Source organism: Mobula hypostoma, chromosome 5, assembly GCF_963921235.1.
Source record: "Mobula hypostoma chromosome 5, sMobHyp1.1, whole genome shotgun sequence".
In the NCBI taxonomy this organism is placed as follows: domain Eukaryota; kingdom Metazoa; phylum Chordata; class Chondrichthyes; order Myliobatiformes; family Myliobatidae; genus Mobula; species Mobula hypostoma.
Genome location: NC_086101.1, coordinates 75,268,037 through 75,293,054, shown reverse-complemented (window position 1 = coordinate 75,293,054; position 25,018 = coordinate 75,268,037). Strand labels below are relative to the sequence as shown.

Genomic DNA, 25,018 nt, shown 5'->3' with positions numbered 1-25,018 from the left:
AGGTGTGAGACCTGGTCAGTATGCACCCCTGGAGTTTGGGGCCCTGTTACTGGCTAACCCCATAGTTGCTACCGAAGATTGGAGCCTGCAGATCGATCAGGTGTCCAGAAGACAAAGATGATGGCCGAAGCTTGGAGACAAGAGGTCTATCTTGGAGTTAGAGGACTCTCGGCGGGTAGTAAGTTAGGTGGTACTGAACTACGAGGTTAGTAGATTCATTGTAAATTGTCCTGCAATTAAGCTGGTGCTAACTGGGTGGGTTGCTGGGCGGTGTAGCTTGTTGGGAGAGAAGGACCTGTTCTGCGGTGTATCTCTATATAAATAAATGGTATAACGAGACCATTAAAAACTTTCACTGGTTTTCCTATCTCTCAAGCCACCTCTCAGCAAAGGCACATATCAATGGTGAAACTTACCACCATCTTCAGTGTGTGGATTTTTGAAGAAAAGATGCTTACAGAGCATCTGTATTCAAAAGTCTGTATTCAGACTTTTCAGTGTTCCAAGCACCTTCTCCTTCATAATAGCAACAACACTCACTTCTGGCCTGACACTCTAGCATTTCTGCTGTCAAGTTGGGTTGATACACTACCAATTGTCCTTTCCCTTTCTCATGCAGTAAAACACAAAAATAAAGCAACAGAATAGGCTCTTCAAGGATATCTCAACAATTTCTCTTTGAAGTGTAATTGCTATAATCTGCTCACTCCATGAGGAGCTGTTGAACATTTTGTTAAGAATATAAGTGCTGTAAATACATATAGGGATTAAATACTCACATTGCTCTGCAAGTCATAGGCCTTCCTTGCCTGAATTACATCGTTCTGGTCTGGAAGACAAGTCCAGCGGTGCAGGTGATGTCTGTAGTCAATGTCACTGACCAAGGTCTGGCATTTCTTGGCCAAAAGGATGTCCAGCATGTCCACTGGCATGTTGAACTTGGTCTTGGTTTTCTCAAAGTCCTTCTTGTACTCCCTGTCGCTCTGAATTTTGGCCACGTGCATGGACCAGACCATCTTGGGATCATCCTGAATGCTACGGCATCCAACATGGTGGCCAAGCTGCTTCCGGTAGGCTGTCTTGTACTTGTACTGTTAAAGTCAAAATTGTCATTTTCACTTAAAAAGCAATAAATCCCATGCTTTTGTGTATAAACGCTACATCAGAAATGATAGGAAAATTGTCCAAAATTTGATATATATCAGATAAACTAAAGTAATAACAAATATCAATCACTTACATCACTGGCAATATCTCTCGATGCTTTAGCAGCTTTGATGGAGATAGCATCTGCACGCAGGTCATACCCTTTTTTCTTCGATTCTTCCATTGCAAGCCTATATTGTTTCTACAGATAAACAAAAACAGATGAAATAGACTTTCACACTGCAACATTTGTAATCTTTTATCCCCTTTAGAAATATTTGCACCTACTTACATCACTGAAATTGAGTTTGTTCTGGTTTGCCAACAGGATCTCTGGTGTGTCTGGCATGATGTGAACGTTAATCTTATCCTTCTCCCATGCTTTTGTGTACAAACGCTGCAGAGAGATATTTTTATAGGGATAACGTTAATCAACTTTCATAATTTATCACTGGTGAAATTATTCATGTGTAACACAGATGATCCGATAATTAAGTGTCCCATACACACCAAAATCCAAATGATGTACCTAAGATACATCAGGGGTTTCCAACCTAGGAACTATGGAATTATGATATTGAAGTCAGAGCAATATTAATCAATGGGCGGGGGGGAGGGAGTGGAGGGGAAGACGGACCCCTTACTTAATTGTATTGGTCCATGGCATAAAAAAAGTTTGGGAACGTTTGATGTAGATCATGGTGGAACTCACATAGCAAGCTGTTCAACACTTTTCCTAATGTTATATCATGTAAAATAGAAGGAAAAGTGTTTTGAGACTTTATGTCATCTTGAAGTGTTTCAAGAGGCTGGTTGTGGGATGTATCAACTCCAGCAACCCCAGACGACCTTGACTGATTGCAATTCACCTACACCAAAACAGGTCCATGGTGAATGCCATCTTTCTGGTCCTATCCTCAGCTCTATATCATCTGGATAACAGAGCCATGAGGTCAGAAAACTGTTTATTGATTATAGCTCTGACTTCGGTACCCTAATTCCAAACAAACTTACCTACAAACTTCTAGACTCTGTACCCTCCTATGACACTAGATCCCTAACCAACAACAGACTGCTGTCAGTAAGGATAAGCAATGAAATCTCCACCATGAATTTTCTCAACACTGTGCTCTGCAATGCTGTATTCTCAGACTCTAGCAGTACCGGCTATAAACCCACAAATGCAATCAAGTTCTGCTTTAGCTCCACTTCCAAGTCTCTAGACGACAACACTGTAGTGAGCTGTATCTCAAATATCTAAAGCAATGACACTCTTAGATAGGCATGTGGATGTAAAATAACTGATATGTGGGAGGGATAGGTTTGATAGAACGTGGAGTAGATTAAGAGTCAGCACAACATCATGGGTTGAAGGAACTGTATTGTTCTAAGTTTTATTCGTCCAGCCTGTCATCATCAAGTTGAGGTTAAGTTGACACCAGTTTTGGTATTGTTGGCTAATTTTGAACATTATGTATCTATGTTCTATGTAATGAAGATATAGAGTACAGGGAAGAGATAGAAAGCCTAGAGGTGGTTGTCAAGGCAACAATCCTTCCTTCAGCAAAATGAAAAAGTTGATGACTAAATTCAGGAAGTAGGTTGGAGGACACACCCCTGTCTGTCTCAAAGTTGAAGAAGTGGAGATGGATGAGAGCTTCAATTTCCTGGGTAGCGGAGTGGAGACACATCTCTAGCAAAGGAGGTGCAAGGCGCTCCTTTTCTCTGCTAACTTGAAGGTCACCCTTGGGCAAGTTGTAGCACTGGCTTAACTCCCCTCACCCCCACCCCCCCCCACCAGATCAGAGTCACATGAAGCCAAGGGACCAATTGGTGGATGGTCGTACGAGCAGTTGGTGCATATCACAAGTCCTGTTTATGTGATCACTCATGCCAGGCAGACAATCTCTGAAGAGTATTGATAATGGTTGGGGTCACTGGTCTTGTAAAGACACTACTCAGAAGAGGGCAATGGCAAATGATTTCTGTTGAAAATTTTTCTAAGAACAATCATAGTCATGGACCATTATTGCCTATGTTATATGACACAGCACATAATGATCGTGATGATGAAATATCACTGGGAATTTTTCCTGGGCCAATCACTTAGATGCTACAGCTTAGAAAGAACATCAATGCCTCTCCTTGCTCAGAAATTCAGCATGTTCCTCATGAGTCTTACTAACTTTTACAGATGCAGCTAGATAGGATGTTTTCTGTGGTGAATATTGCAACGCCCTGCCCAAGATTGCAAGAAATTACTAAGAGTTGTGAACAGAGACTAGTTCATCATGCAAACTAGTCTCCCCTCCATTGGCTCTGACAACTTCCAAGAAGCTTGTCGCTATTCTAGATAACACACCTGGCTTGACTAGCGTCCAACCCACCAAACCAAACATCCAGTCCCTTTGCAATTTATCAAGTTGTGATTCTGTTTGACTACAAGTTGGAGTGGAGTCACCTTCCATCTCTACAGTAGGAGAGTAGGATAAGAAGAACAGACGTACGGCAACATTGCCATTCACCTCATAGCTAAAAAATACATCTTCAGCATCACTGAGTCAAAATTCTGGAACCTTCTACATAGGAGTTCATGATATGGACTGCAAATGTCTAGACTGCCATCTCATTAAGGCATTAGAAATTGATAGTAAATGCAGGAAATATTATGAATTAATTAAATAATTGCCAGATTTATAATAATCTTATTTAACAGTTTTACTCACTTGACCTAATTGTTCAGCTGTTTGGTTTTGATTTCTAAAAATCAGGAACCTACTCCTGCTTGATGCAAATTGTACCTTGTTCTCAGACTCTCACCATTCGTGGAAGTTTGGCAGTGGAGTAGCTTTAAATAAGTTCTGTTGTAAGTATAGATCATTTTCAACAATCTAAAACATGGTGTGCATACAATGACAGCTGTAGTTCCTTACATGAGCAAGTGCCTTACCCTGTCAAGATTGTGGGAATTGACCTTTGCCAATGTCATCGGAATGGAGTCCATCAAACTGCTGAATTTAAAAGTATCAGGGTGCTGCCGATAGTTTTTCTCACTTAGAATTGTTCCAGCTTTCTTCACCTTTTCATATTCTAGGGATCCATCGGGCATCCAGCCAATACCCTTGAGCCACAGCAGATCTGACTTGTATTGGTTCTGTTTCACACAAACAAGTGAGAATCAGGATTAGGGATAAAACATTGGGAAGATCATACTTCAACCAACCTGTGCATCAAATTGATTTTCCAGTGCTGTTCTTGCAACCATCATGTAAATCATTCATCAAAACAAATTCCAGGCCTCACCGCTGTGGTCTTCAAAGAGGGGTGGTCTGGAAGTAGTCTCGGGTGGTGGCACTGAAGCTCTGATAGCCTCCTGATAGCAATACTGTCAAAAGTCCTTACAAACGTGTCCACTGTTTCTGATAATATGCCCATAAGACACGGGAGCAGAAGTAATCCATTCAGTCCATCGAGTCTGCTCTGCCATTCCATCATGGCTGATTTATTATCCCCCTCAACCCTGTTCTCCTGCCTTCTCCCCATAACCTTCAATGCTCTGACTATTTAAGAACCCATCAACTTCCACTTTAAATATACCCAATGACTTGGAATCCACAGCCATCTGTGGCAATGAATTCCACAGCTTCACTATCCTCTGGCTAAAGAAATTCCTCCTCATCTCTGTTCTGAATGGACATCCCTCTATTCTGAAGCTGTGCTCTCTGATCCTAGACTCACGCATTAGAAGAATCATCTTCTCCACATCCACTCTAACTAGGTCTTCCAATATTTGATCGATTTCAATGGGATTCCCTCTCATTCTACTAAAGTTCAGTGAGTACAGGCCCAGAGTCATCAAACGCTCCTCATACTTTAACTTTTCATTTCCAGAATTATTCTCCTGAACCTCTGCTGGACCGTCTACAATGCCAGAACATCCTTTCTTAGATAAAGCTCTAAAACTGCTCACAGTACTCCAAGTGCAGTCTGACCAATGCCTTATAAAGCCTCAGCACCACATCCTTCCCTTTGTATTCTAGTCCTCTCAAAATGAATGCTAACATTGCAGTTGCCTTTCTTACCACCATTTGAACCTTCAAGTTAACCTTTAGGGAATCCTGCACAGGGACTCCCAAGTGCCTTTACACCTCAGATTTTTAAAAATTTCTCCCCGTTTCGAAAATAGTCTAGCCTTTAATCCTTCTACCAAAGTGCATGACCATACACTTCCCTACACTATATTCCATCTGCCACTTCTCCAATCTGTTAAGTCCTCTGTAGACTTCTTGCTAATTCAAAACCTATCTTCAGGTGGTGCCCCTCCACCTCTCTTCATATTGTCTGCAAACCTAGAAACAAAGCCACCAATTTTGTCATCTAAATCATTGACACATAATATGAAAAGAAGCGGTCTCATCACAGACCCCTGCAGAATCCCACTATTCACAGGCAAGCAACCAGAAAAGGACCCCTTTATTCCCACTCTTTGCCTCCTGCCAGTTTGCCAATCTTCTATCCATGCTAGTACCTTTCCTGTAATACCATAGGCTCTTATCTTGTTGAGCAGTCTCATGCGCGGCACATAGTGAAAGGCCTTCTGAAAATCCAAGTATACCACATCCACTGACTCTCTTTTGTCTACACTGCTTGTTATTTCTTCAAATGATTCCAACAGATTGATCAGGCGAGACTTCCTGTTAAGGAAACCAAACTGACTTTGGCCTATTTTATCATGTGCCTGCAAATATCCTGAAATCTCATCCTTAGTAATCAACTGCAACATCTTCCCAATCACTGAAGTCAGGCTAACTGGCTTATAATTTCCTTTCTTTTGCCTCTCTCCCTTCTTAAAGAGTAGAGTGACATTTGCAATTTTCCAGACCTCTGGAACCATTACAGATTCGAGAGATTCTGAAGGATCACTACCAATGCCTCCATACTCTCTTCACCTATCTTTTTCAGAATCCTGGGTTGTAGTTCATCTGGTCCAGTTGACTTATCTGTATTCAGACTTTTCAGTGTTCCAAGCACCTTCTCCTTCGTAATAGCAACGACACTCACTTCTGGCCTGACACTCTAGCATTTCTGCTGTCAAGTTGGGTTGATACACTACCAATTGTCCTTTCCCTTTCTCATGCAGTAAAACACAAAAACATTTGATTAACACCAAAAGCAACAGAATAGGCGCTTCAAGGATATCTCAACAATTTCTCTTTGAAGTGTAATTGCTATAATCTGCTCACTCCATGAGGAGCTGTTGAACATTTTGTTAAGAATATAAGTGCTGTAAATACATATAGGGATTAAATACTCACATTGCTCTGCAAGTCATAGGCCTTCCTTGCCTGAATTACATCGTTCTGGTCTGGAAGACAAGTCCAGCGGTGCAGGTGATGTCTGTAGTCAATGTCACTGACCAGGGTCTGGCATTTCTTGGCCAACAGGATGTCCAGCATATCAACTGGCATGTTGAACTTGGTCTTGGTTTTCTCAAAGTCCTTCTTGTACTCCCTGTCACTCTGAATTTTGGCCACGTGCATGGACCAGACCATCTTGGGATCATCCTGAAGGCTGCGGCAGCCAACATGGTGGCCAAGTTGCTTACGATAGGCTGTCTTGTACTTGTACTATAACAAAGGTCATGAAAAGTACAGTTAACTCCGTGTAATTAAAAATTTAACACTGACATTTTACATTCTATGATGAAACACACAAGGCCACTTACATCGCTGGCAATATCTCTGGAGGCTTTTGCTGCTTTGATTGAAATGGCATCAGGTCGCAAGTCATAGCCCTTTTTCTTTGACTCCTCCATAGCAAGTCTGTACAGTTTCTATGGGAAGCAGAACAATATACACGATATCACACCTGTAATCAACAGTGTCCTAGATGCAGTTTGCCCTTTGGATTGTGCAGAATATATTTCTGTTTTTACAATTCCTTCCACCATTCGTTAAATTTTTCATAAAAATGTTCTGAATAATTGCTGCTTTTTACTTTTTAAAATTTATCTTATATATTTTTAATAAATGCACTTCTCCTTTTGAACCCCTTGGTCTGTAACTTTTCACATTTTTAGATCATCTCCTTCTCCTGTCTTGCTCACCTGTAAACCTGAATGTATGGCTCTTTATGCTGCATTTTTCTAAACAACAAACAGTAAGTTACTTCACAAATGAGCAAACTACTAAAGTTAATTTCACTATTATATGGGAAGGTTGAATAGGTTAGGATTTTATTCCTTGTAATGTAGAAGATTGAGAGGAGATTTGACGGAGGTATACAGAATTATGAGGGGTATAGACAGCTATGGGTAAATAACCTCACTGCCTTGTGAGCAGCCAAGGTAGTGGGAGGCAGCAGTCACAAGTGATAAGCTCTCACCGATTAACATTCACTTGCAGAAACTGCAGCAAGATCTGCTGTGACTGTACAGCCATAGCAGGTGTTGCACCTCTACAACGGACTGACCCATAGCACTCGCTATATTTCTATTACCCTTCGAGACAGACATCATCATAGATAGAGTAAATGCAAGCAGGCTTTTTCCACTGAGGTTGAGTGGGACTACAACTAAAGGTCGTAGGTTAAGGGTGAAAGGTGAGAAGTTTAAGGAGAACATGAGGGGACACTTCTTCACTCAGAGGGTGGTGAAGATGTTGAATGAGCTGCCAGTGCAAGTGGCGCATGTGAGTTTGATTTCAACGTTTAAGAGATGACTGGATAGGTACATAAATGGTTGGAGTACAGAGGGCTAAGCTCCCAGTGTAGGTTGATGGGAGTAGGCAGTTTAAATGGATTGGCACAAACTGGACAGGCCAAGGGACCTGTTTCTATGCTGTACTTTTCTATGACTCTATGATTCTATTTGATCTGTTGGCATCTAGGTTACGCGACCTGCACAATAAACATTAGATTATCTTAATCATGTTAATCAATATTTGGTAACCATCTTGAGCCCCATTAAATGCCCTCCCTTACTGTAGTAAAATGTTATTATCAAATGTGTCTTCAAAATAATTTCTCACACTTACATCACTGCAGGTAATCTGATTCTGTTTAGCCAATATAATGTCTGGTGTATCAGGCATGACGTGAATTTTGGTTTTGTCTGCTTCCCATGCTTCAATATATGCGTGCTGAAAAACATGTGCAGGCAAGTTAGTTTTCTCATGGGCCAAACAAATTTACCGATAAAAATATATATTTTCCAACTATCAAGCAGAATAAAATAATTCAACCTTATTCATAGTGTGTGCATTATTCTTTGCCAGGGTCATATTCATGGAGTCAGACAAGCTGGTGAACTTAAATTTCGATGGGTGCTGACGGTAGTTGCTCTCACTCAGAATCTCACCAGCCTTTTTGGTCTTGACCACATCGAGCGATTCAAGGGGAGACCATCCAGTACCCCTTAGCCACTGAAGGTCCAATTTGTATTGATTCTAGAACGAAGGACAGAAATTTTTGCAGAGTTACTCTATTTACACCACGGAAATTAGTTCAAGCTGAGAATAGGTGTAATGGTTTGAGATTTGAGTGAAGGGCAGGAGATATGTTATCTTATAGCAGATTTTTTCTCAACAATCATTTCCTGTCACTTACAATTGTGGCAGTGCCTTTTGCCTGATGCAAGATGAGCTTCCTTGCACATGTAAGCTCACACAATATCAGCAAAATCAAGGAGTTGATTATAGACTCCAGGAGGAGTAAACCAGAGGTCCTAGAGCCAGACCCCATCAGGGGATCAGAAGTGGACAGGATCAATAACTTTAAATTCCTCGGTGTTATCATTTCAGAGGATCTCTCCTGCCATTATGAACAAAACACAGCAGCACGTCTACTTTCATAGAAGTTTGCGAAATTTTGGCATAATATCTAAAACTTTGAGAAACTTCTATACAGTACATACGTGGTGGAAAGCTATTGACGGCTGTATCATGTCCTGGTATGGAAACACCAATATCCTTGAATGAAAAATCCTACAAAAAGTAGTGGATACAGCCTGGTCCATCATGGGTAAAGCCCTCCCCACCATTGAATACATCTACACAGAGTACTATCACAGGAAAACAGCATTCATCATCAAGGACCCAAACAATCCAGGTCATGCTTTCTTCTTGTTGCTGCCTTCAGGAGCCTCAGGACCCATACCACCAGGTTCAGGAACAGTTATTACCCCTCAAAAATCAAGCTCTTGAACAGAAGGAGATAACTTCATTCAACTTCACTTGCCCCATCACTGAACTGTTCCCACAACCTATGGACTTAGACTTTTCATCTCATGTTCTTGATATTTAATGCTAGCTTGATTATTCATTTATTTATTCATTCATTCTTTTAATATTTGCATAGTGTGTTGTCTTTTGTGCACTGTATTTTTTGTCTGTCCTGTTGGATGCAGACTTTCATTGATTATATTGTGTTTCTTGGATTTACTGTATAACAATAAAATGAATCTCAGGGTTGCATGTGGTGACATATATGTACTTCAATAATAGATTAACTTTAAACTTTTGAACTTTGGCTTCCTCTACAGTGTTCTTAATCCACCAAATCTCTCTTAATTTGTAGAGTGATAGCATTATAAATAGGGAGGAAATAAAAGTAGATTGCTGTATTAAGATCCTTTTACATGAGGGGAATGTGAGTGGGATTATCTTCACTTCGAGGATAGGATGGTGAGAGCACGGAACGATCTGCCAGAGCAAGTGGTGCGTGTGGGGTTGATTTCAACACTTAAGAGAAATTTGGATAGGTACAGGGATGGGATGGGTGTGGAGGGCTATAGTCCAGGTGCAGGTCGACGGGAGTAGGCAGATTCATGCTTCTGCATGTACTAGATGGGCTGAAGGGCCTGTTTCTGTGTAGTCGTATTCTATGACTCTATGACTGCATCCTTTTGAATGGTTTACTTGACTGTTTACTTATTCCCATAGATGCTGAGTTCCTCTAGCATGTTGTGTGTGTGTTGCTCTGGATTTCCAGCATCTGCAGAATCTCTTATGTTAAGGATAGATTCTAGTCCAATGAGCTCGTATAATATAGCACTTCAGTGAAAAGCTGTAAGTGTACACTATACCAAAATATATGCAGAACTGCAAATACTGAGGTAAACTAGGACAGGTCAAAGTTATAGTTTAAGTAGTAGTTCCATATTATCAGCTTGCAACACCGTTTCACTACTTTACTGCCTCAATGCACTTTTCAGCACATTTACAACCTCTGCCATCAACATGAGGCTAATTAGTTCTGTCTTTACATTCTGTTTGATATTTATGCGAAGTACTAATTAGATCAGTGTGTAGTGTGTAATGGCTCTACCACAGGGCGTGATGACCCTGCCTTACACGAGTCCTGGGCTCAGCTGACTCTGGCTGACAGTACCCGGTATGGGCCCCTATCCAGGGTTACAAATCCCACTGCCTTGTGGGTATCCTTGAGAGAAGAGAAGGCTAAGGAGTAAACCCTACACAAATCCGGAGTGGAGCCCCTAAGGCGGTTGGATGACGTATCACATCACCTCCCGGCAGCTCCTGCAGCCAAGCTGATGCCAAATCTACTGCTTCACATTCCTTTCGACCACATCCACGAGGCTAAGAGGGGGGTCTTGATGTCTGGGCAGCCCAGGGTCTCCATATTCATCATTCAGGTCTGCGCTCCAGAAAATCGGGCGCATCCATTGTCTACTTGGACAGACGGAGCCATTAATTAAATTAATTAATTAGATCATCAGTCAAAAAGAATAGGCTTTACCTTGATAGGGTAACAATCTATTAGAATTTGTTCCCAGTAATAAGCCTTTGACTTGCAAAGCGACAGGAAAGTACTTCATGCAGAGCCCGGAATGTCAACTGCTTATTCATTTCCACAGATGCTGCCTAACCTGCTGAGTTCCTCCATCATTTTGATTTGTGCTTTGGTCTGGAATTTCAGCATCTGCAAAATATCTTGTGTTTCTACTTTACGCAGTTCTTCCCCAGGGTAGCTGGTAAGTGCTGATGTGATCCTATATGGTGAGGGCAAGAATATTGATGGGCCTTTTATTCATGTAATGTTTGGGGATGATGTAATATTTAATAATGTTTGGGATAAAAGAAGTCCTACCAATGAAATTTAACCTTGGAATGAAACTTTTAAGAGGTAACTAAGCTGTTAAGTTAAAAAGAACTGAGTATGTTACCTATTGTTACCGCAAAAACTATTAAAACTTGATAACTATTCTTTTTAAAACATTTTTTATGTCTCATATTAAAAAACACAGAAACACTTTTAAACAATTAAGAATGCTAAAGCAAATTCAATGAATTCAAATGATGTTTACAGTCTCATAATTGACACTCTCACTCACAAATCTAATCCTTGATTCAGATTACTAGGAAACTGCCACAATTTTATGCACTATTACTAAATTATTGGTGCATGAAAGGAGTGTTGTAAATCGAAATCAGCCAGCAAATTTGGGATATCTGTACATACGCAGAAGCCCTAAACTTCTGGACCTTTACTGCAGTGATTGCTGGCTGTCTGGGACAGGAATCCTATCATGTGTAACTTGCTGGCAAGTTCTCAACAAATTTACCTATGACCTGAGCATTTTCTACATTCTGGAGTTAGCAGGCCATTCCTTCAGATTTTTAAACAGTTGCATAGAAAGCATTGGACTATAAAAGTCATTTTATTAATTAACCATTTTCAACCAAAGCAATATTTGGGTGCCACAGTAGTGTAGTGGTTAGCATGACCCTATTACAGCTCGGGGTGCCAGAGTTCAGAGTTTAATCCCAGCATCCACTGCAAAGAGTCTCTGTACATCCTCCTCATGGAATGTGTGGGTTTTCTCCAGATGCTCCAGTTTCCTCCCACAGTCCAAAGTTGTACCTGGTAGGTTTATTAGTCATTGTAAATTCTCCTGAGATTAGGGTAGGGTTAAACTGGGGCTGTTGGAGATTCGGGGCAGTGCGGCTCAAAGGGGCAGAAGGACCTATTCTGCGCTGTATCACCAAATAAATAAAAAATATATATTTCAAGCATATTAAGGAACTAACATTAAGGAATTAACTCATCGAATATCCTGACAAGTTTCAAGAAGCTGATATTTACTATCTTAACTTTTGCTCTGTATATGTTATTTCAAATCTTATGCTGGAAAAAGGGTCGTGTTGGACTTGAATCACTCACATCACTCTGCAAATCATAGGCCTTCTTCGCCTGGATCACATCATTCTGGTCTGGGAGGCAGGTCCAACGGTGCAGGTGATGTCTGTAGTCAATGTCACTGACCAGGGTCTGGCATTTCTTGGCCAACAGGATGTCCAGCATGTCAACTGGCATGTTGAACTTGGTCTTGGTTTTCTCAAAGTCCTTCTTATACTCCCTGTCACTCTGCATCTTGGCCACGTGCATGGACCAGACCATCTTGGGATCATCCTGAATGCTACGGCATCCAACATGGTGGCCAAGTTGCTTGCGATATGCCGTTTTATACTTGTACTACAGTAAATAAAGTCAAAAGTTATTTCTGATTCTAAACACCTTAAGAAGTGAAATGGACAAAATCATTTTATACGCACGTCACTGGCAATGTCCCTGGAAGCCTTTGCGGCCTTGATGGAAATTGCATCATTTCTTAGATCATATCCTTCCTTCTTTAGTCCTTCATAATCCTTTTTGTATAATTTCTACGAAACCAATGGACAAACATATTAAAAAATGTGTCATTCTAACTGCATAGCAATTCCCCAAAGCTAAAGTTTGTTCCAATCAGATACATAGGCCATTTAGAAATATTTGCCTAATACTACACACAACCCACTAGGATTTGTGATATAGGCTTATAAATTATGAGCATTACCTTGTTAATTGGTTTCTTATTGACTCCTGTACTAAGAAACAGTGAAAAACATCTGTTTTGGATGTCATCCATACAGATCATTCCAAAATATCAGGATAGTACAAAAGGAAAAGCAATAAGTGAACACAGCATAGTGTGTGTACAGAGAAACTGCAGTGTAGGGTGTAGGAAGACAATTAAGGTTGAAAGGCTACAATGAGGCCAAGTCTTCCATCACTTCCCCTAATATTTCCTCCTCTACCTTTGCATTCACGTATGACTTATCACAGCACCATGAATCAGATTGGAACATTTTCAGTACTGACAATTTAATTTACCGACAATTTGTGAGCTTCAGTAAAAAAATTAAAGATGTAAATAAATGAAATCCATGAACTGAGAGAACCAGGGCAACACATGCAAAATGCTGGAAGAACTCAGCAGGTCAGGCAGCTTCTGTGGAAATTTATCAACAGTTGATGTTTTGGGCTGAGACCCTTCATCAGGACTGAAAAGGAAGTGGGAAGATGCTAGAATGAAAAGGTAGGGGAGGGAAAGGAGGCTAATAGAAGGTGATAGGTGAAACCAGGTAGGTGGCAAAGATGAAGGGCTGGAGAGGAAGGAATCTGACAGGAGAGGAGAGTGGAACACAGAAGAAAGGGAAGGAGGAAGGAACCTAGGGGAGGTGATAAGGAGCTGAAAAGAAGTGAAATGTCAGAGTGGGGAACAGAAGAAGTGGGGAGGGGGGAGGTGGGGGGAATTTGTTTACTGGAAGGAGAAATCAATATGCATGCCATCAGATTGGAGGCCATCCTGATGGAATATAAGGTGTTGCTCCTCCACCCTGAGGGTGGTCCCATCTTGGCACAAGTTGACACGTCAGCCGTGGACCAACACTTCGGAAAGGAATGAGAATCAGAGTTAAAATGGCCACCGGGAAGTTCCCTTTGTGGTGGATGAAGCAGAGGTGCTCGATGAAGCAGTGCCCCAATTTACGACGGGTCTCACCAATGTAGAGGAGGCCGCATTGGGAGCACTGGACACAAAAGACGACCCCAGCAGATTTGCAGGTGCAGTGTTGCCTCACCTGGAAAGACTGTTTGGGGCCCTGAATGGAGGTGAGAGAGCAGATGAATGGGCAAGTGTAGCAGTTAGGCTGCTTGCAGGGCTATGTGCCGGAAGGGAGATTTGTGGGGTGGGATGAATGGACAAGGAAATTGCGGAGGGAGTGATCCCTGCAGAAAGCGGGGTGGGGGGCAGGGAGAAGGTAAAGATATGTTTATAGTAGGATCCAGAAGATCTTCAATTCTCAATCTGATAGCACAATTCTCTTTGGGAACAATGTATATTAAATTTGATGTTGGCCTGTTCATAGATGCATTGCTAATTTTAAAAGTAACAATAATTGACAGAAAATTAACCTATGGGCTATCATCATTTCTTCTTTTGCACTATTTGTTTATTTGATCATTTATAGTAACTTTATTTCATTGCATGGTACTGCTGTCACAAACACCAAATTCCAGGCCACTTAGGTCAGTGATTCTAATTTCACAATCAGAGCATGGATATCCCTTTCAGACTTGCAACCAGTTCAGGCTCAGCGCTCCTCGAATACTGGCCCCTGAAAGATCTCTCAATCACTTTATCCTGCTTCTAATGACTATGCCATCGATTGCCTAGAGCACAACACCGGTACCTTCCCAAACCTCTCCAAACCTTCTTTCCATGGTCTCCTTTTTTGCCAAGATGTTGCCATCCTCCGGGTGGAGGGGCAATACCTTATAATCCATCTGTGTACCCTCCAACCTGATGGCCTGAATATTGATTTCTCCTTCCAGTAAAAAAAAATTCAGCCCCCATGCCAACCTTTTATTTCTTTTCACCTGCCTTTCACTTCCCTCAGGTCCCCTCCTCCTTCCCTTTCTCCTATTGTCCACTCTCCTCTCCTATCAGATTCTTTCTTCTCCAGCCCTGGACTTTTCCCGCCTAACTGGCTTCACCTATCATCTTCCAGCTATCCTCTACCCCCACCCCTACACCACCTTTTTAATCTGGCTTCCTTCTCAGTCCTGAAGAAATGTCTCAGCCCAAAACATAGGCTGTTTATTCATTTCCATAGATGCTGCTTGACCTGCTGAGACATTTTGTGTGTATTGCTTTGGATTTCCAGCATCTGCAGACTTTATAGTTTTTGTGCCTAAAACCTCTTTCTTTAAAACATGTATCCATTTCATCACCTTGTCGAACACCTTCCAATTTTTACAGTGCCAAAGGTTTGTCTGATTACTTTCCTAAGAAGCACTTTGTTTATCAATATGGTGTGTTAAATGTATAAAGCAGAACTACATGACATTTTTAGCACCAGAACACTTGAATATTGAACTCTATTTGGGTAAATTATTTATACTGAAATGCCTTGCAGAGAATTATTTTCGCTGAATACAAACCCAACTTGGCACTGAACCGGCACTTACCTCACTAATGTTCATTGCATTTGCTTTGGCCAGTTGGAATTCAGGAGAATCAGGCATAATATGAATCTTGGTCTTGTCCTTCTCCCAGGCTTCTGTGTAAAGCCTCTGATATAAATTGAAAGAAAGAAAATTAAAATGACAGGTATATGGGATCAACGTTTTTACTAGCAAAACCTTAGGGATAACCAGTAAATGTTACCCTTGCCAGTAACTTAAACGTCCTTAGAGAAGACTTAATTAGAACATGCTCAAACAGTTCTACCTCAGGTAAACAAAATTATGAGGGGTATAGACAGGTTAAATGCTAGCAGGCTTTTTCCACTGAGGTTGGGTGGGACGAGAACTAGAGGTCACAGGTTAAGGCAGAAAGGTGACATGTTTAAGGGGAACAAGAGAGGGAATTTCTTCACTCAGAGAGTGGTAAGAGTTTGGAGCGAACTGTCGGTGCAAGTGGTGGAAGTGGGTTTGATTTGAAAATTTAAGAGAAATGTATATGGATAAGTACATGGAGGGGTATGGAGACCTATGGTCTGTGTGCAGGTTGATGGGACTAGGAGATTAATGGTTTGGCACAGACTAGATGGGAGACAGAAAAGGCTTGTCAAAAGAGCAATATTATGATAGTTATGGGGGATTTCAATATGCAGGTACATTGGGTCATTCAGGTTATTTGGTTATTAGTACTGATCTTTCAAAGATCACTAGATCTGGAATGGTTCCAGAGCATTGAAAAATTGTGAATATCATTCCAGTCTTTAAGAAGGGAGGGAGACAAAATACAGGAATTCATAGGCTGGTTTTCCTGACATCAGTGTTTGTCAGTGTTAGAACGTATTAATAAGGAAGATGTTTTGAGTATTTGGAGGCACATCATAAAATAGGCCAAAGTCAGTATGAGGTTTCCTTAAGGCTTGTGTGACTAGTGGTGTTCCACAGGGGTCCGTGTGGAGTGCACTACTTTTTACGTTACATGTAGACGACAGAATTGATAGCTTTATGGCCAGATTTACAAAGATAGGCAGAGAGGCATGTAGTGTTGAGGAAGCAAAGAGTCTGCAGAAGGGCTTGAACAAATTGGGAGAATGGACAAAGAAGTAGCAGATGGAATACAATGTGAGGAAGTGCATGCTCATGCACTTTGGTCGAAGGAATAAAGATGTCAACTATTCTCTAAATGGGGAGCAATTTCAGAAATTGAAGATGCAGAGGGAATTGAGAGTTCTGGTGTGGGATCCCCCAAAGATTAACTTGTAGAGTGAGAAAGCAAATGCAATGTTAGCATTTACTTCAAGACGATTAGAACATAAAAGCAAGGGTACACTACTGAGGCTTTACAAGGTGGAGGTCTGACCATATTTAGAGTGTCGGGTGCAGGTTTTAGCCCCGTCTTTAAGAAAGAATGTGCTGGCATGGAGAGAGTCCAGCAAAGTTCCATGAGAATGATCCTGAGAATGAAAGTGTTAATATAGAAGCTTTTGCACAGACGTAATGTAATCTTAAACTCAAAGGATGGATTAAGCAAGTTCAAGGTGCCAATTGGCTATATCTGCTCTTGCTTCTTGCATTTTATTTATTCTTATATATATTGCAGATTCTTTGTTGCTTAGGATAAAATTCTTGGAAAAAAATTGAATACGAAACTTGACACTTTTACAAAAACTAGATGCTTCAATAAAGTAGTCTTGCCTTATTCATTGTAAGCGCATTATTCTTTGCCAGGGTCATATCCATGGAGTCGGTCAAGATGGCGAACTTAAATTTTGATGGATGCTGCCGGTAATTGCTCTCACTCAGAATCTGGCCAGCTTTTTTAACTTTGTTTACATCTAATGATTCAAGAGGAGACCATCCGCTTCCTTTTAGCCACTGAAGGTCTGCTTTGTATACATTCTGGAAGACAATAGAAAATCATTTCAGAACTCTGTAAAGGGGCTGAGATTTTATTTTCATCTTTGTCTGATTGTTCTGGAGTAGGTGCCAACCCACACTGCACCAGGCAGCAGCACAGTAGCATAGTGGTTAGCACAACACTTTACAGAACCAGTGACCTGGGTTCAATTCCCACCACTGTCTGTAAGGAGCTTATACATTCTCCCCGTGACTGTGTGGGTTTCCTCCCCAGTCCAAATACATTGCTAGGTTCAATGGTTATAGTAGATTGTTCCATAATTAGGCTAGGATTTAATCAGCAGTTGCTGGGCAGTGCAGCTGTAAGAGCTGGAGGGCCTATTCCACGCCGTACCTCAATAAAACAAAAAATATAAAGATTGTAAGACATTCTCCCATCACCATTTTAGGTGTATCATCTCCTTTGGCCACTGAGACTCATCATGCTTCCTACGTGATATCTGGAGGCACTTCAGCTATAGTAAGTATGACCTTTGTTGAGGTTTCTGGCAGTTGCATTGGGTAAATACTAGACCCACTGACAGGAGAGAAAGGAAAAGCTCTGGTGAGATTCAGAGTATTGACTGTACACAGGGGAAAATCAAATACAATATTTTCTCAGCAAAATTCCAGGCCGGAAAGTGGATTCCAGTCTTCAGGGTAATTGCAGTCAGAGAACCACCTAATTTACATGGATATATCTAGAGCTTTCAGAATTTTGTAGGTTTTATGGAATAGATAGAAAATACTCACTTTAATTCAGAAAATCGGTTAAATCTGTAAAGGTTCCCCAAACATCTAGACCAGGGGTTCCCAAAGTAAGGTCCACAGATCCCTTGGTTAATGGTAAGGCTCCATGGCATTAAAAGGTTAGGAACCCCTGACATAGACGGTAACCAAATTGAAAACTTCAAAATTGAAATTGATAGATTTTTGTTTACAAGTCTGTTCATGTTTATGCAACCAAGATTAATTGATGTTGTTAAGATACAGTTCAGTTTTATCTCATTCAGGGGTTCCCTACTTTTTTCATGCTATACCTGTATACCAATATCATTAAATAAAGTTAAGTTAGGAGGGCTGAAAGTTGCCCTCCTGCTCTGATATTCTTAGGTCTAAGTCGTGCTATGTAATCAATGAGTGGAATCCAAATTTTTTTGAACATTGTGAGAAAAGCTTACTGTTCCTTTCCACTCCTTGTGGCACATCTGGCAGCAACCTTGCCATTTCGTTAACATTTTTGTCTGTTTTTAATGAGGTTGAGTTGCTAGGTTGATGCTCAACCCAGCATAGATGGAAAGTATGCAAGGAGCCAGCTGGATTCAAACCCGGGACGGCTCGCCTCAAAGTCCAGTGTGGATGCCACTACACCACTGGCCGGCTTAATGAGAAAAGCTTGCTAGATCGAAACTTCAGTCTTGACGAAGGGTCTCGGCCTGAAACGTCGACTGCACCTCTTTCTATAGATGCTGCTTGGCCTGCTGCGTTCACCAGCAACTTTGATGTGTGTTGCTTAGATCAAAACTTTGTGTGATCAGAAATGGATTAAGTTTAGCCCTATTCTGTTTTTCCTATTGAATTGCACCCTGTAATTCAGAATAACATTAATGACTAAATGCTGCTGATATTGTACTTACATCACTCTGCAAATTATAGGCCTTCTTCGCCTGGATCACATCATTCTGGTCTGGGAGGCAGGTCCAACGGTGCAGGTGATGTCTGTAGTTAATGTCACTGACCAGGGTCTGGCATTTCTTGGCCAACAGGATGTTCAGCATGTCCACTGGCATGTTGAATTTGGTCTTGGTTTTCTCAAAGTCCTTCTTGTATTCCCTGTCACTCTGCATCTTGGCTAGGTGCATGGACCAGACCAGTTTAGGATCATCTTTAATGTTGTGGAAACCTACATGGTGGCCAAGCTGCTTGCGGTAGGCTGTTTTGTATATATACTGCAAAAGATAAAGACTTATTAAAAATAGTTCCAAACCATCATTGTTACTTCCAAAGGTGCAATAAAGGCATCCATATATTCTTAATAACAGTTATATTTTTCAAAGGTTGACACAGCTAACAAATATCTGTTAATTAGGGAAAATGTAACACCTTGTTCACTATTGAGAGGTTTATCATGTCAAGAGTGGTTTTTAGAGAAAGCTAATTATTGGGGAAAGGGTTGGGGCAACAAGGAGACCATAGGCGTGAGCTCAAAGCCCAGCCTAAAGAAAGATTTTAAGCAGATTTAATAAACTCTGCAGAGTAACAGAAAAGTAGAATTTTGAAAAAGTATAGAATCATCTTAACTAAAAACGGTCATCAAAGTGGGAAACAACTTACTGGGATTGATCCCACTCTGAATGAGGGTCTAAGAGTGCTTAGTCTGAAAGGTTGGTTGAGTACATGTGTATTGGCTGGAATTAAAACACTGAGCCTCAGATCTGCGACGTTTAGGTCCAGAACTGCAGTCACAAAGAATCTACCTTGGGCAATACAGGATTACAGTATGTAGCATTAATGCTTGAATAATTGATTCAGGGATGGTACTAAATGCCGATCTTCAGTTAAAGTGAGAGCTGTGGGAGACAACTTTGACAGTAAAGCCAATGATACATGCTAAAAATCACTAATTTCTATAAGAAGCATATACATAAATAGTTTTGCTTTCCTTTAAGTTATACTTCAAATAACTACCTAGAGGTCAATGCTAGGTTGCTGGGAGATGGAGTGTGACTAGGGTATTACCCTTACGAATACTGGGAAAAGTACCTATGTCTATTGAGCCAATATTGATACGAATCAAATCTCTTTAAGGTGAAAATAATGAAAAATCAGACACTACACTTCAGGACCTCAAATTATTTAACATCTTGCTTTGTTTTCATTCCTGTCTGAAGAACATAATTCTAATTAGTCAGGAGTTGGGTCCATTTGGCACAAATTATAAACATACTTTGATCAGTAATACTAGATGGAATTGCACAGAGATTATTCGGTATCATTTATTTTTTGAAGAATTATGTGGAGAGAAAGTAATGTGATTGATGGCTTCACATTTCAATGTAAACAGCCAAAGGTGGTCTGTACAATTCACCAAGAAAAACTCCACCGGAAACATGAAAGTTAGAAAAAATCTTTTTAACTAATTCTGTACACAAAATTGTGAGGGTGTAGATAGGGTAAGCGGAAGTAGGTCTTTTCCACTAAGGTTCCAATGAGACTACAGTGAGAAGTCTTAGGTTAAGGGTGGAAAGTGAAATATCTAAGGGGAACATGAGGGGAAACATCACTCAAAGGGTGGTGCAAGCGTGGAACTAACAGCCAGTGTAAGTGGTGGATCTGGGTTTGATTCCAACAGTTAAGAGAAATTTGGGTAGATAAATTGATGGGTGGGATTTCGAGGGCTATGGTCTGGTTGCAGGTCAATGCAACTAGACAGATTAATTGTTTGGCATGGAGCAGATGGACCGAAGGGCCTGTTTCTGTGCTGTATTGTTCTATGACTCTAAGAAACAATAGGTTCCAGGAACAAGAATCAAGAGAAATTGACAGCAACACCAGACGTAAACTCAAGGACATGTACAGAGTAAAGAAAGTGAAATAAAAATGGTTATTTTGGGAGAAGTTTATTGGGATGTTGTTGAAAAGGGATTAGCTTGCTGAACAAAACACCCAATTTCTGTTTTAAAGTGATATTCATTTGCAAAACGAGTACTGAGCCAATGGATGTTAAATTTACTTCTGTAATTAATATAAACAGTTTAAAACAACTTTCACAGTTTGAAATTTGTTAAGTGTTTTTTACTTACATCACTTGCAATATTTGAGGAATTTTTGGCAGCCTTTATTGATATGGCATCAGGCCGGAGGTCATAACCTTTCCTCTTGGATCTTTCCCATTCATGTTTGTACTTGTTCTGAAACAGGAGGGTGTTTGTAACTAGTTATTCAGGATGTCAAATTAAACTTCCATCAAATAGTTATTATTTTTAAATATTTCTTACATTACTGAGCATGATTGCATTGGCTTTTGCTTGTATGATGTCTGGAGAATCTGCTGGTACATGGACCTTAATTTTGTCATTCTCCCAGGCCTCTGTGTACAAATTCTGTAAAATAGAAGTAACTTTTAGTTTGTTTAAAAATAACTATAAGAAACCCAAAAAGAGCTTTACACATTTAAACTTGGCCTCAGCCAAGACACTGTTGAATCCAATTGACCTACTGCCTTTGGGCTAGGGAAAGGAATATTATCAACATGTCCACCAATGACCACCCTCTAGCAAATTTCATTGAAAATGTAGTGAGATTAAGACCAGGGTCAGCTTGCCTAGGAGGTTTCCTTGTGCCAAGTCGACACCACCACCCATCTTCCAGTCCTTTGTATTTAACAGCTTTATTCCACCTTTATGAGGCTCAGACTCTCGGGTAGTGTAGTGGTTAGTACAGGGGATCAGGTTCACTTCCTGCCGCTGCCTGTAAGGAGCTTGTACGTTCATGTGGGTTTCCTCCCACAGTCCAAAGACACTGCAGTTAATAGGTTAATTGGTCATTGTAAATTGTCCCATGATTAGGTGGGGATTAAATTAGGGGTTGCTGGGCAGCGTGGCAGGAAGGGTCGGAAGGGCCTATTCCGTGCTATATCTCAATAAATAAATAAATAATTTTAATAGGTGCTTGGGTGGCAACTACTCAGATTAGGCAGCATGGTAGCGTAGCATTGAACACATTGCTTTACAAGGCCATCGACTGTGGGTTCAATTCCCGCCGCTGCCTGTAAGGATATTCTCCCCAGTTTCCTCCAGGTGCTCCAGTTTCCTCACACATTTCATAGAAGGGTTATTAGGTCATTGGTCACATGGGCATAATTGAGCAGTGCAGACTCATGGGGCTGGAAGTGCCTGCTGCTGTGCTATCTCTCTAAAATATAAAGCAAGTGGGGAAAAAAATCACTTTAGCACCAAAATACTTTTCCAATGATCTACCTTCTTCATCTGTTCTGTGTTAGTCTTGGCCAGGACCATTTCCATGGAGTCAGGCAAACTTGTGAACGTGAAGTTTTCTGGATGCTGGCGATAATTCTTCTCGCTTGCAATGTCTGTTGCTTTTCTGGCCTTTTCAACATCCAACGAACCAATGGGACTCCAGCCAATCCCCTTCAGCCATTGAAGATCAGCCTTATAATTGTTCTATTTTTTCAAAAACAACGATGATTAGGTTTCTGTGCACTCAGCATAAAACGAGGCAAACCCTGACTACATACGTCAGCAGGTCAAAATCACCTTTAATGATTAATTTGACTGTGCTGTCTTACTTATCAATTGCAATACAGCTTTAGAGAGATTAACAGGATACAAAAAAGACACTGAATTGACCCCAACTCAGACTTCACCATGTCATTTGTATTCAACCTTTGAAATCCAGTTCTTACAGCAACTAACATAAAAGCGAAAGTATGCATACAGTGGGAAAATTAATAATCATGCAGAGAGAAGCTATCTAAATATCAGATGGCTCATAAACAGGGAAAATACTGAGAGATGAGCGTAAAAAGGTTTTGTTCATTCGGAAAGGAATTATGATCTAGAGCAGAGGTGGCGAACTTATGGCATGCGTGCCTAAGATAGCACGCGCAAATATTCTGTTGGGACATTGATTTGCTCTCAGAAAAGTTCACTACCCCTGATCTAGAGCTTACTGTCTGTAAGGAGAGTGGAAACAGTGTAACGCAGTTTAAAAATGGAAGGGCACATGGGAATTTTCGTGACTATGGACAGTGAATGAACAATAACTTTCATGATGATGGACATTGATTGGGAGAATAGGACTGACTGGATTTTTGTCCAAAGAGTTGTCATGTCATGGTTGGCTTACTCTCCTCCTAGTACTGTGATAGTTCTGGAGTCTCCTGACTCAACAAACACTTGGCTTCATTCTATTCATTTCTAAATAGATGGTGACAGTCTTAGTTATCCACAGGCATGGCCTCCAAATCTGATAATCTGGCTGGCTTTTCAGTTAGGAAATGGAAAAAAAATGGATTGGCAGGATCCCCACTTACTTGCCATTTAAATCCTTTCTGCTCATTCTTAATCCTTTTAGCAAACACACTACTTAATTCTGTCCCTAATAAGTACTGTAATGACTGGCACCAGGCAGACAATCTCTATCTTGTAAAGACACCACTGCCCAGAAGGAGGCAATGGCCAACCACTTCTGTAGAAAAATTTGTCAAGAACAATCACAGTCATGGAAAGACCATGATCATCCACAATATAATCACATGGCACATACCGAATGAACGTACGAACAACTGCTGGGTCCAATGTTTCAACATTTCGACATTCAGCAGCCAGTATAATTTCAAAACCAAGATGAAAAGATCTTGCTTTGAATTTACAACTACATTATTGAAGAAAAGAAGTTGTATGCTCAGTGAAAGCAGGGAAATCAGAATGTCTAAGCTTTTACTATTATTGAATAGAATGTATTGACAAGAAGGGACTGAAACTGAATTTATATTCTTTTGAAGAGTTCCAAAAACAAATGTGCTTACATCACTTTGTAGATCCATCATCTTTCTGGCATGGTCCAAGTCCATTGCATCAGGTAGGTAAGTGAAGTGGTGGAAAGTTTGCTTGTAATGGGCATTAGTGGCTATTTCCTGGGACTTCTTAGCAGCTAAGATGCTCAGCATGTCCAATGGCATGTGATACCTGGTCTTGCTCTTCTCATAATTCTTCTTGTATTCACGGTCAGACTGCAACTTTGCCACGTGCATGGAATGAACCAGCTTGGGATCGTCCTGCAGGCTGCGGAAACCAACATGCTTTCCTCTAGCCTTTTCGTAAGCATGCTTATACTTGTACTGTAAGAAAGAAATTGTTAAAATAAATTAGTAATCAGTTAAAAAAAACATCCAAATTACAAACAAGAGAAAACTCAAGGAACAGAGTTATGAAGAAAAACTGTATCTCAGAAACTCTTTTTAATATGAAACTCTCCTCAGATTTCTTTCACTTTACTGCCCTTCAAAAATACTGTGAATTGCCAGTGGCAAAAGTACAACGAAGACATTAGTGAAATAAAAGGCTGTGTGACTTAGACCATAAGACATAGGAGCAGAATTAAGCCATTCAGCCCATGGAGTCTGCTCTGGCATTCCATCATGGCTGATTTATTATCCCTCTCAACCTCATTCTCCTGCATCCTCTCTGTAATTTTTGACACCCTGACTAATCAGGAAAATATCAACCTCCACTTTAAATATACCCAATGTCTTGGCCCCCAAAGCTGTCAGTGCCAATGAATTCCTCAGATTCACGACATCCTGATGAAAGAAATCCCTTCTCATCTCCTTTCTAAATGGACGTCCCTCTATTCTGAGGCTGTGCCCTCTGGTCCTAGACTCACCCATTATAGAAAATATACTCTCTAAATTCACTCTATCTAGGTGTAATGTCCTAATAAGATTTCTACTGCTTTGCTGTAGGTATTTCATTTTAGCACTTTTCTGCAAAATCAGTGTGTCCTGCTGGTAGAATGTTTTGGTTTCGGCTACAGATGAGAAGCCCTGCTGTTCAGTTTAGCAATGTTGAGCCAGCCAATCAGGATGATGGGTCCAGGCAAAGGTTCACGAGAAAGCGAGGCGGAGAGAGGTTTGTGACGGACAGTAGTCTGG

General features: G+C 40.8%; 1 protein-coding gene across 6 annotated transcripts in view; it reads right to left on the bottom strand.

Annotated features, from left to right (window-relative positions):
- neb (nebulin) overlaps window positions 1-25,018 on the bottom strand; it is a 365,351-nt gene that overhangs the window by 214,194 nt on the left and 126,139 nt on the right. For all 6 annotated transcript variants that reach the window (XM_063048565.1, XM_063048566.1, XM_063048567.1 and 3 more), the window contains exons 46-62: window positions 23,894-24,205; window positions 22,323-22,526; window positions 21,342-21,446; window positions 21,147-21,254; window positions 18,981-19,292; window positions 17,143-17,346; window positions 15,457-15,561; window positions 12,720-12,827; window positions 12,328-12,639; window positions 8,388-8,591; window positions 8,181-8,285; window positions 6,872-6,979; window positions 6,462-6,773; window positions 4,097-4,300; window positions 1,439-1,543; window positions 1,241-1,348; window positions 780-1,091 (exon numbers count right to left, since the gene is read on the bottom strand). In XM_063048565.1, the coding sequence (XP_062904635.1) occupies window positions 780-1,091; window positions 1,241-1,348; window positions 1,439-1,543; window positions 4,097-4,300; window positions 6,462-6,773; window positions 6,872-6,979; window positions 8,181-8,285; window positions 8,388-8,591; window positions 12,328-12,639; window positions 12,720-12,827; window positions 15,457-15,561; window positions 17,143-17,346; window positions 18,981-19,292; window positions 21,147-21,254; window positions 21,342-21,446; window positions 22,323-22,526; window positions 23,894-24,205 (3,228 nt within the window). The remainder of the gene's footprint in view (window positions 1-779; window positions 1,092-1,240; window positions 1,349-1,438; window positions 1,544-4,096; window positions 4,301-6,461; window positions 6,774-6,871; window positions 6,980-8,180; window positions 8,286-8,387; window positions 8,592-12,327; window positions 12,640-12,719; window positions 12,828-15,456; window positions 15,562-17,142; window positions 17,347-18,980; window positions 19,293-21,146; window positions 21,255-21,341; window positions 21,447-22,322; window positions 22,527-23,893; window positions 24,206-25,018) is intronic.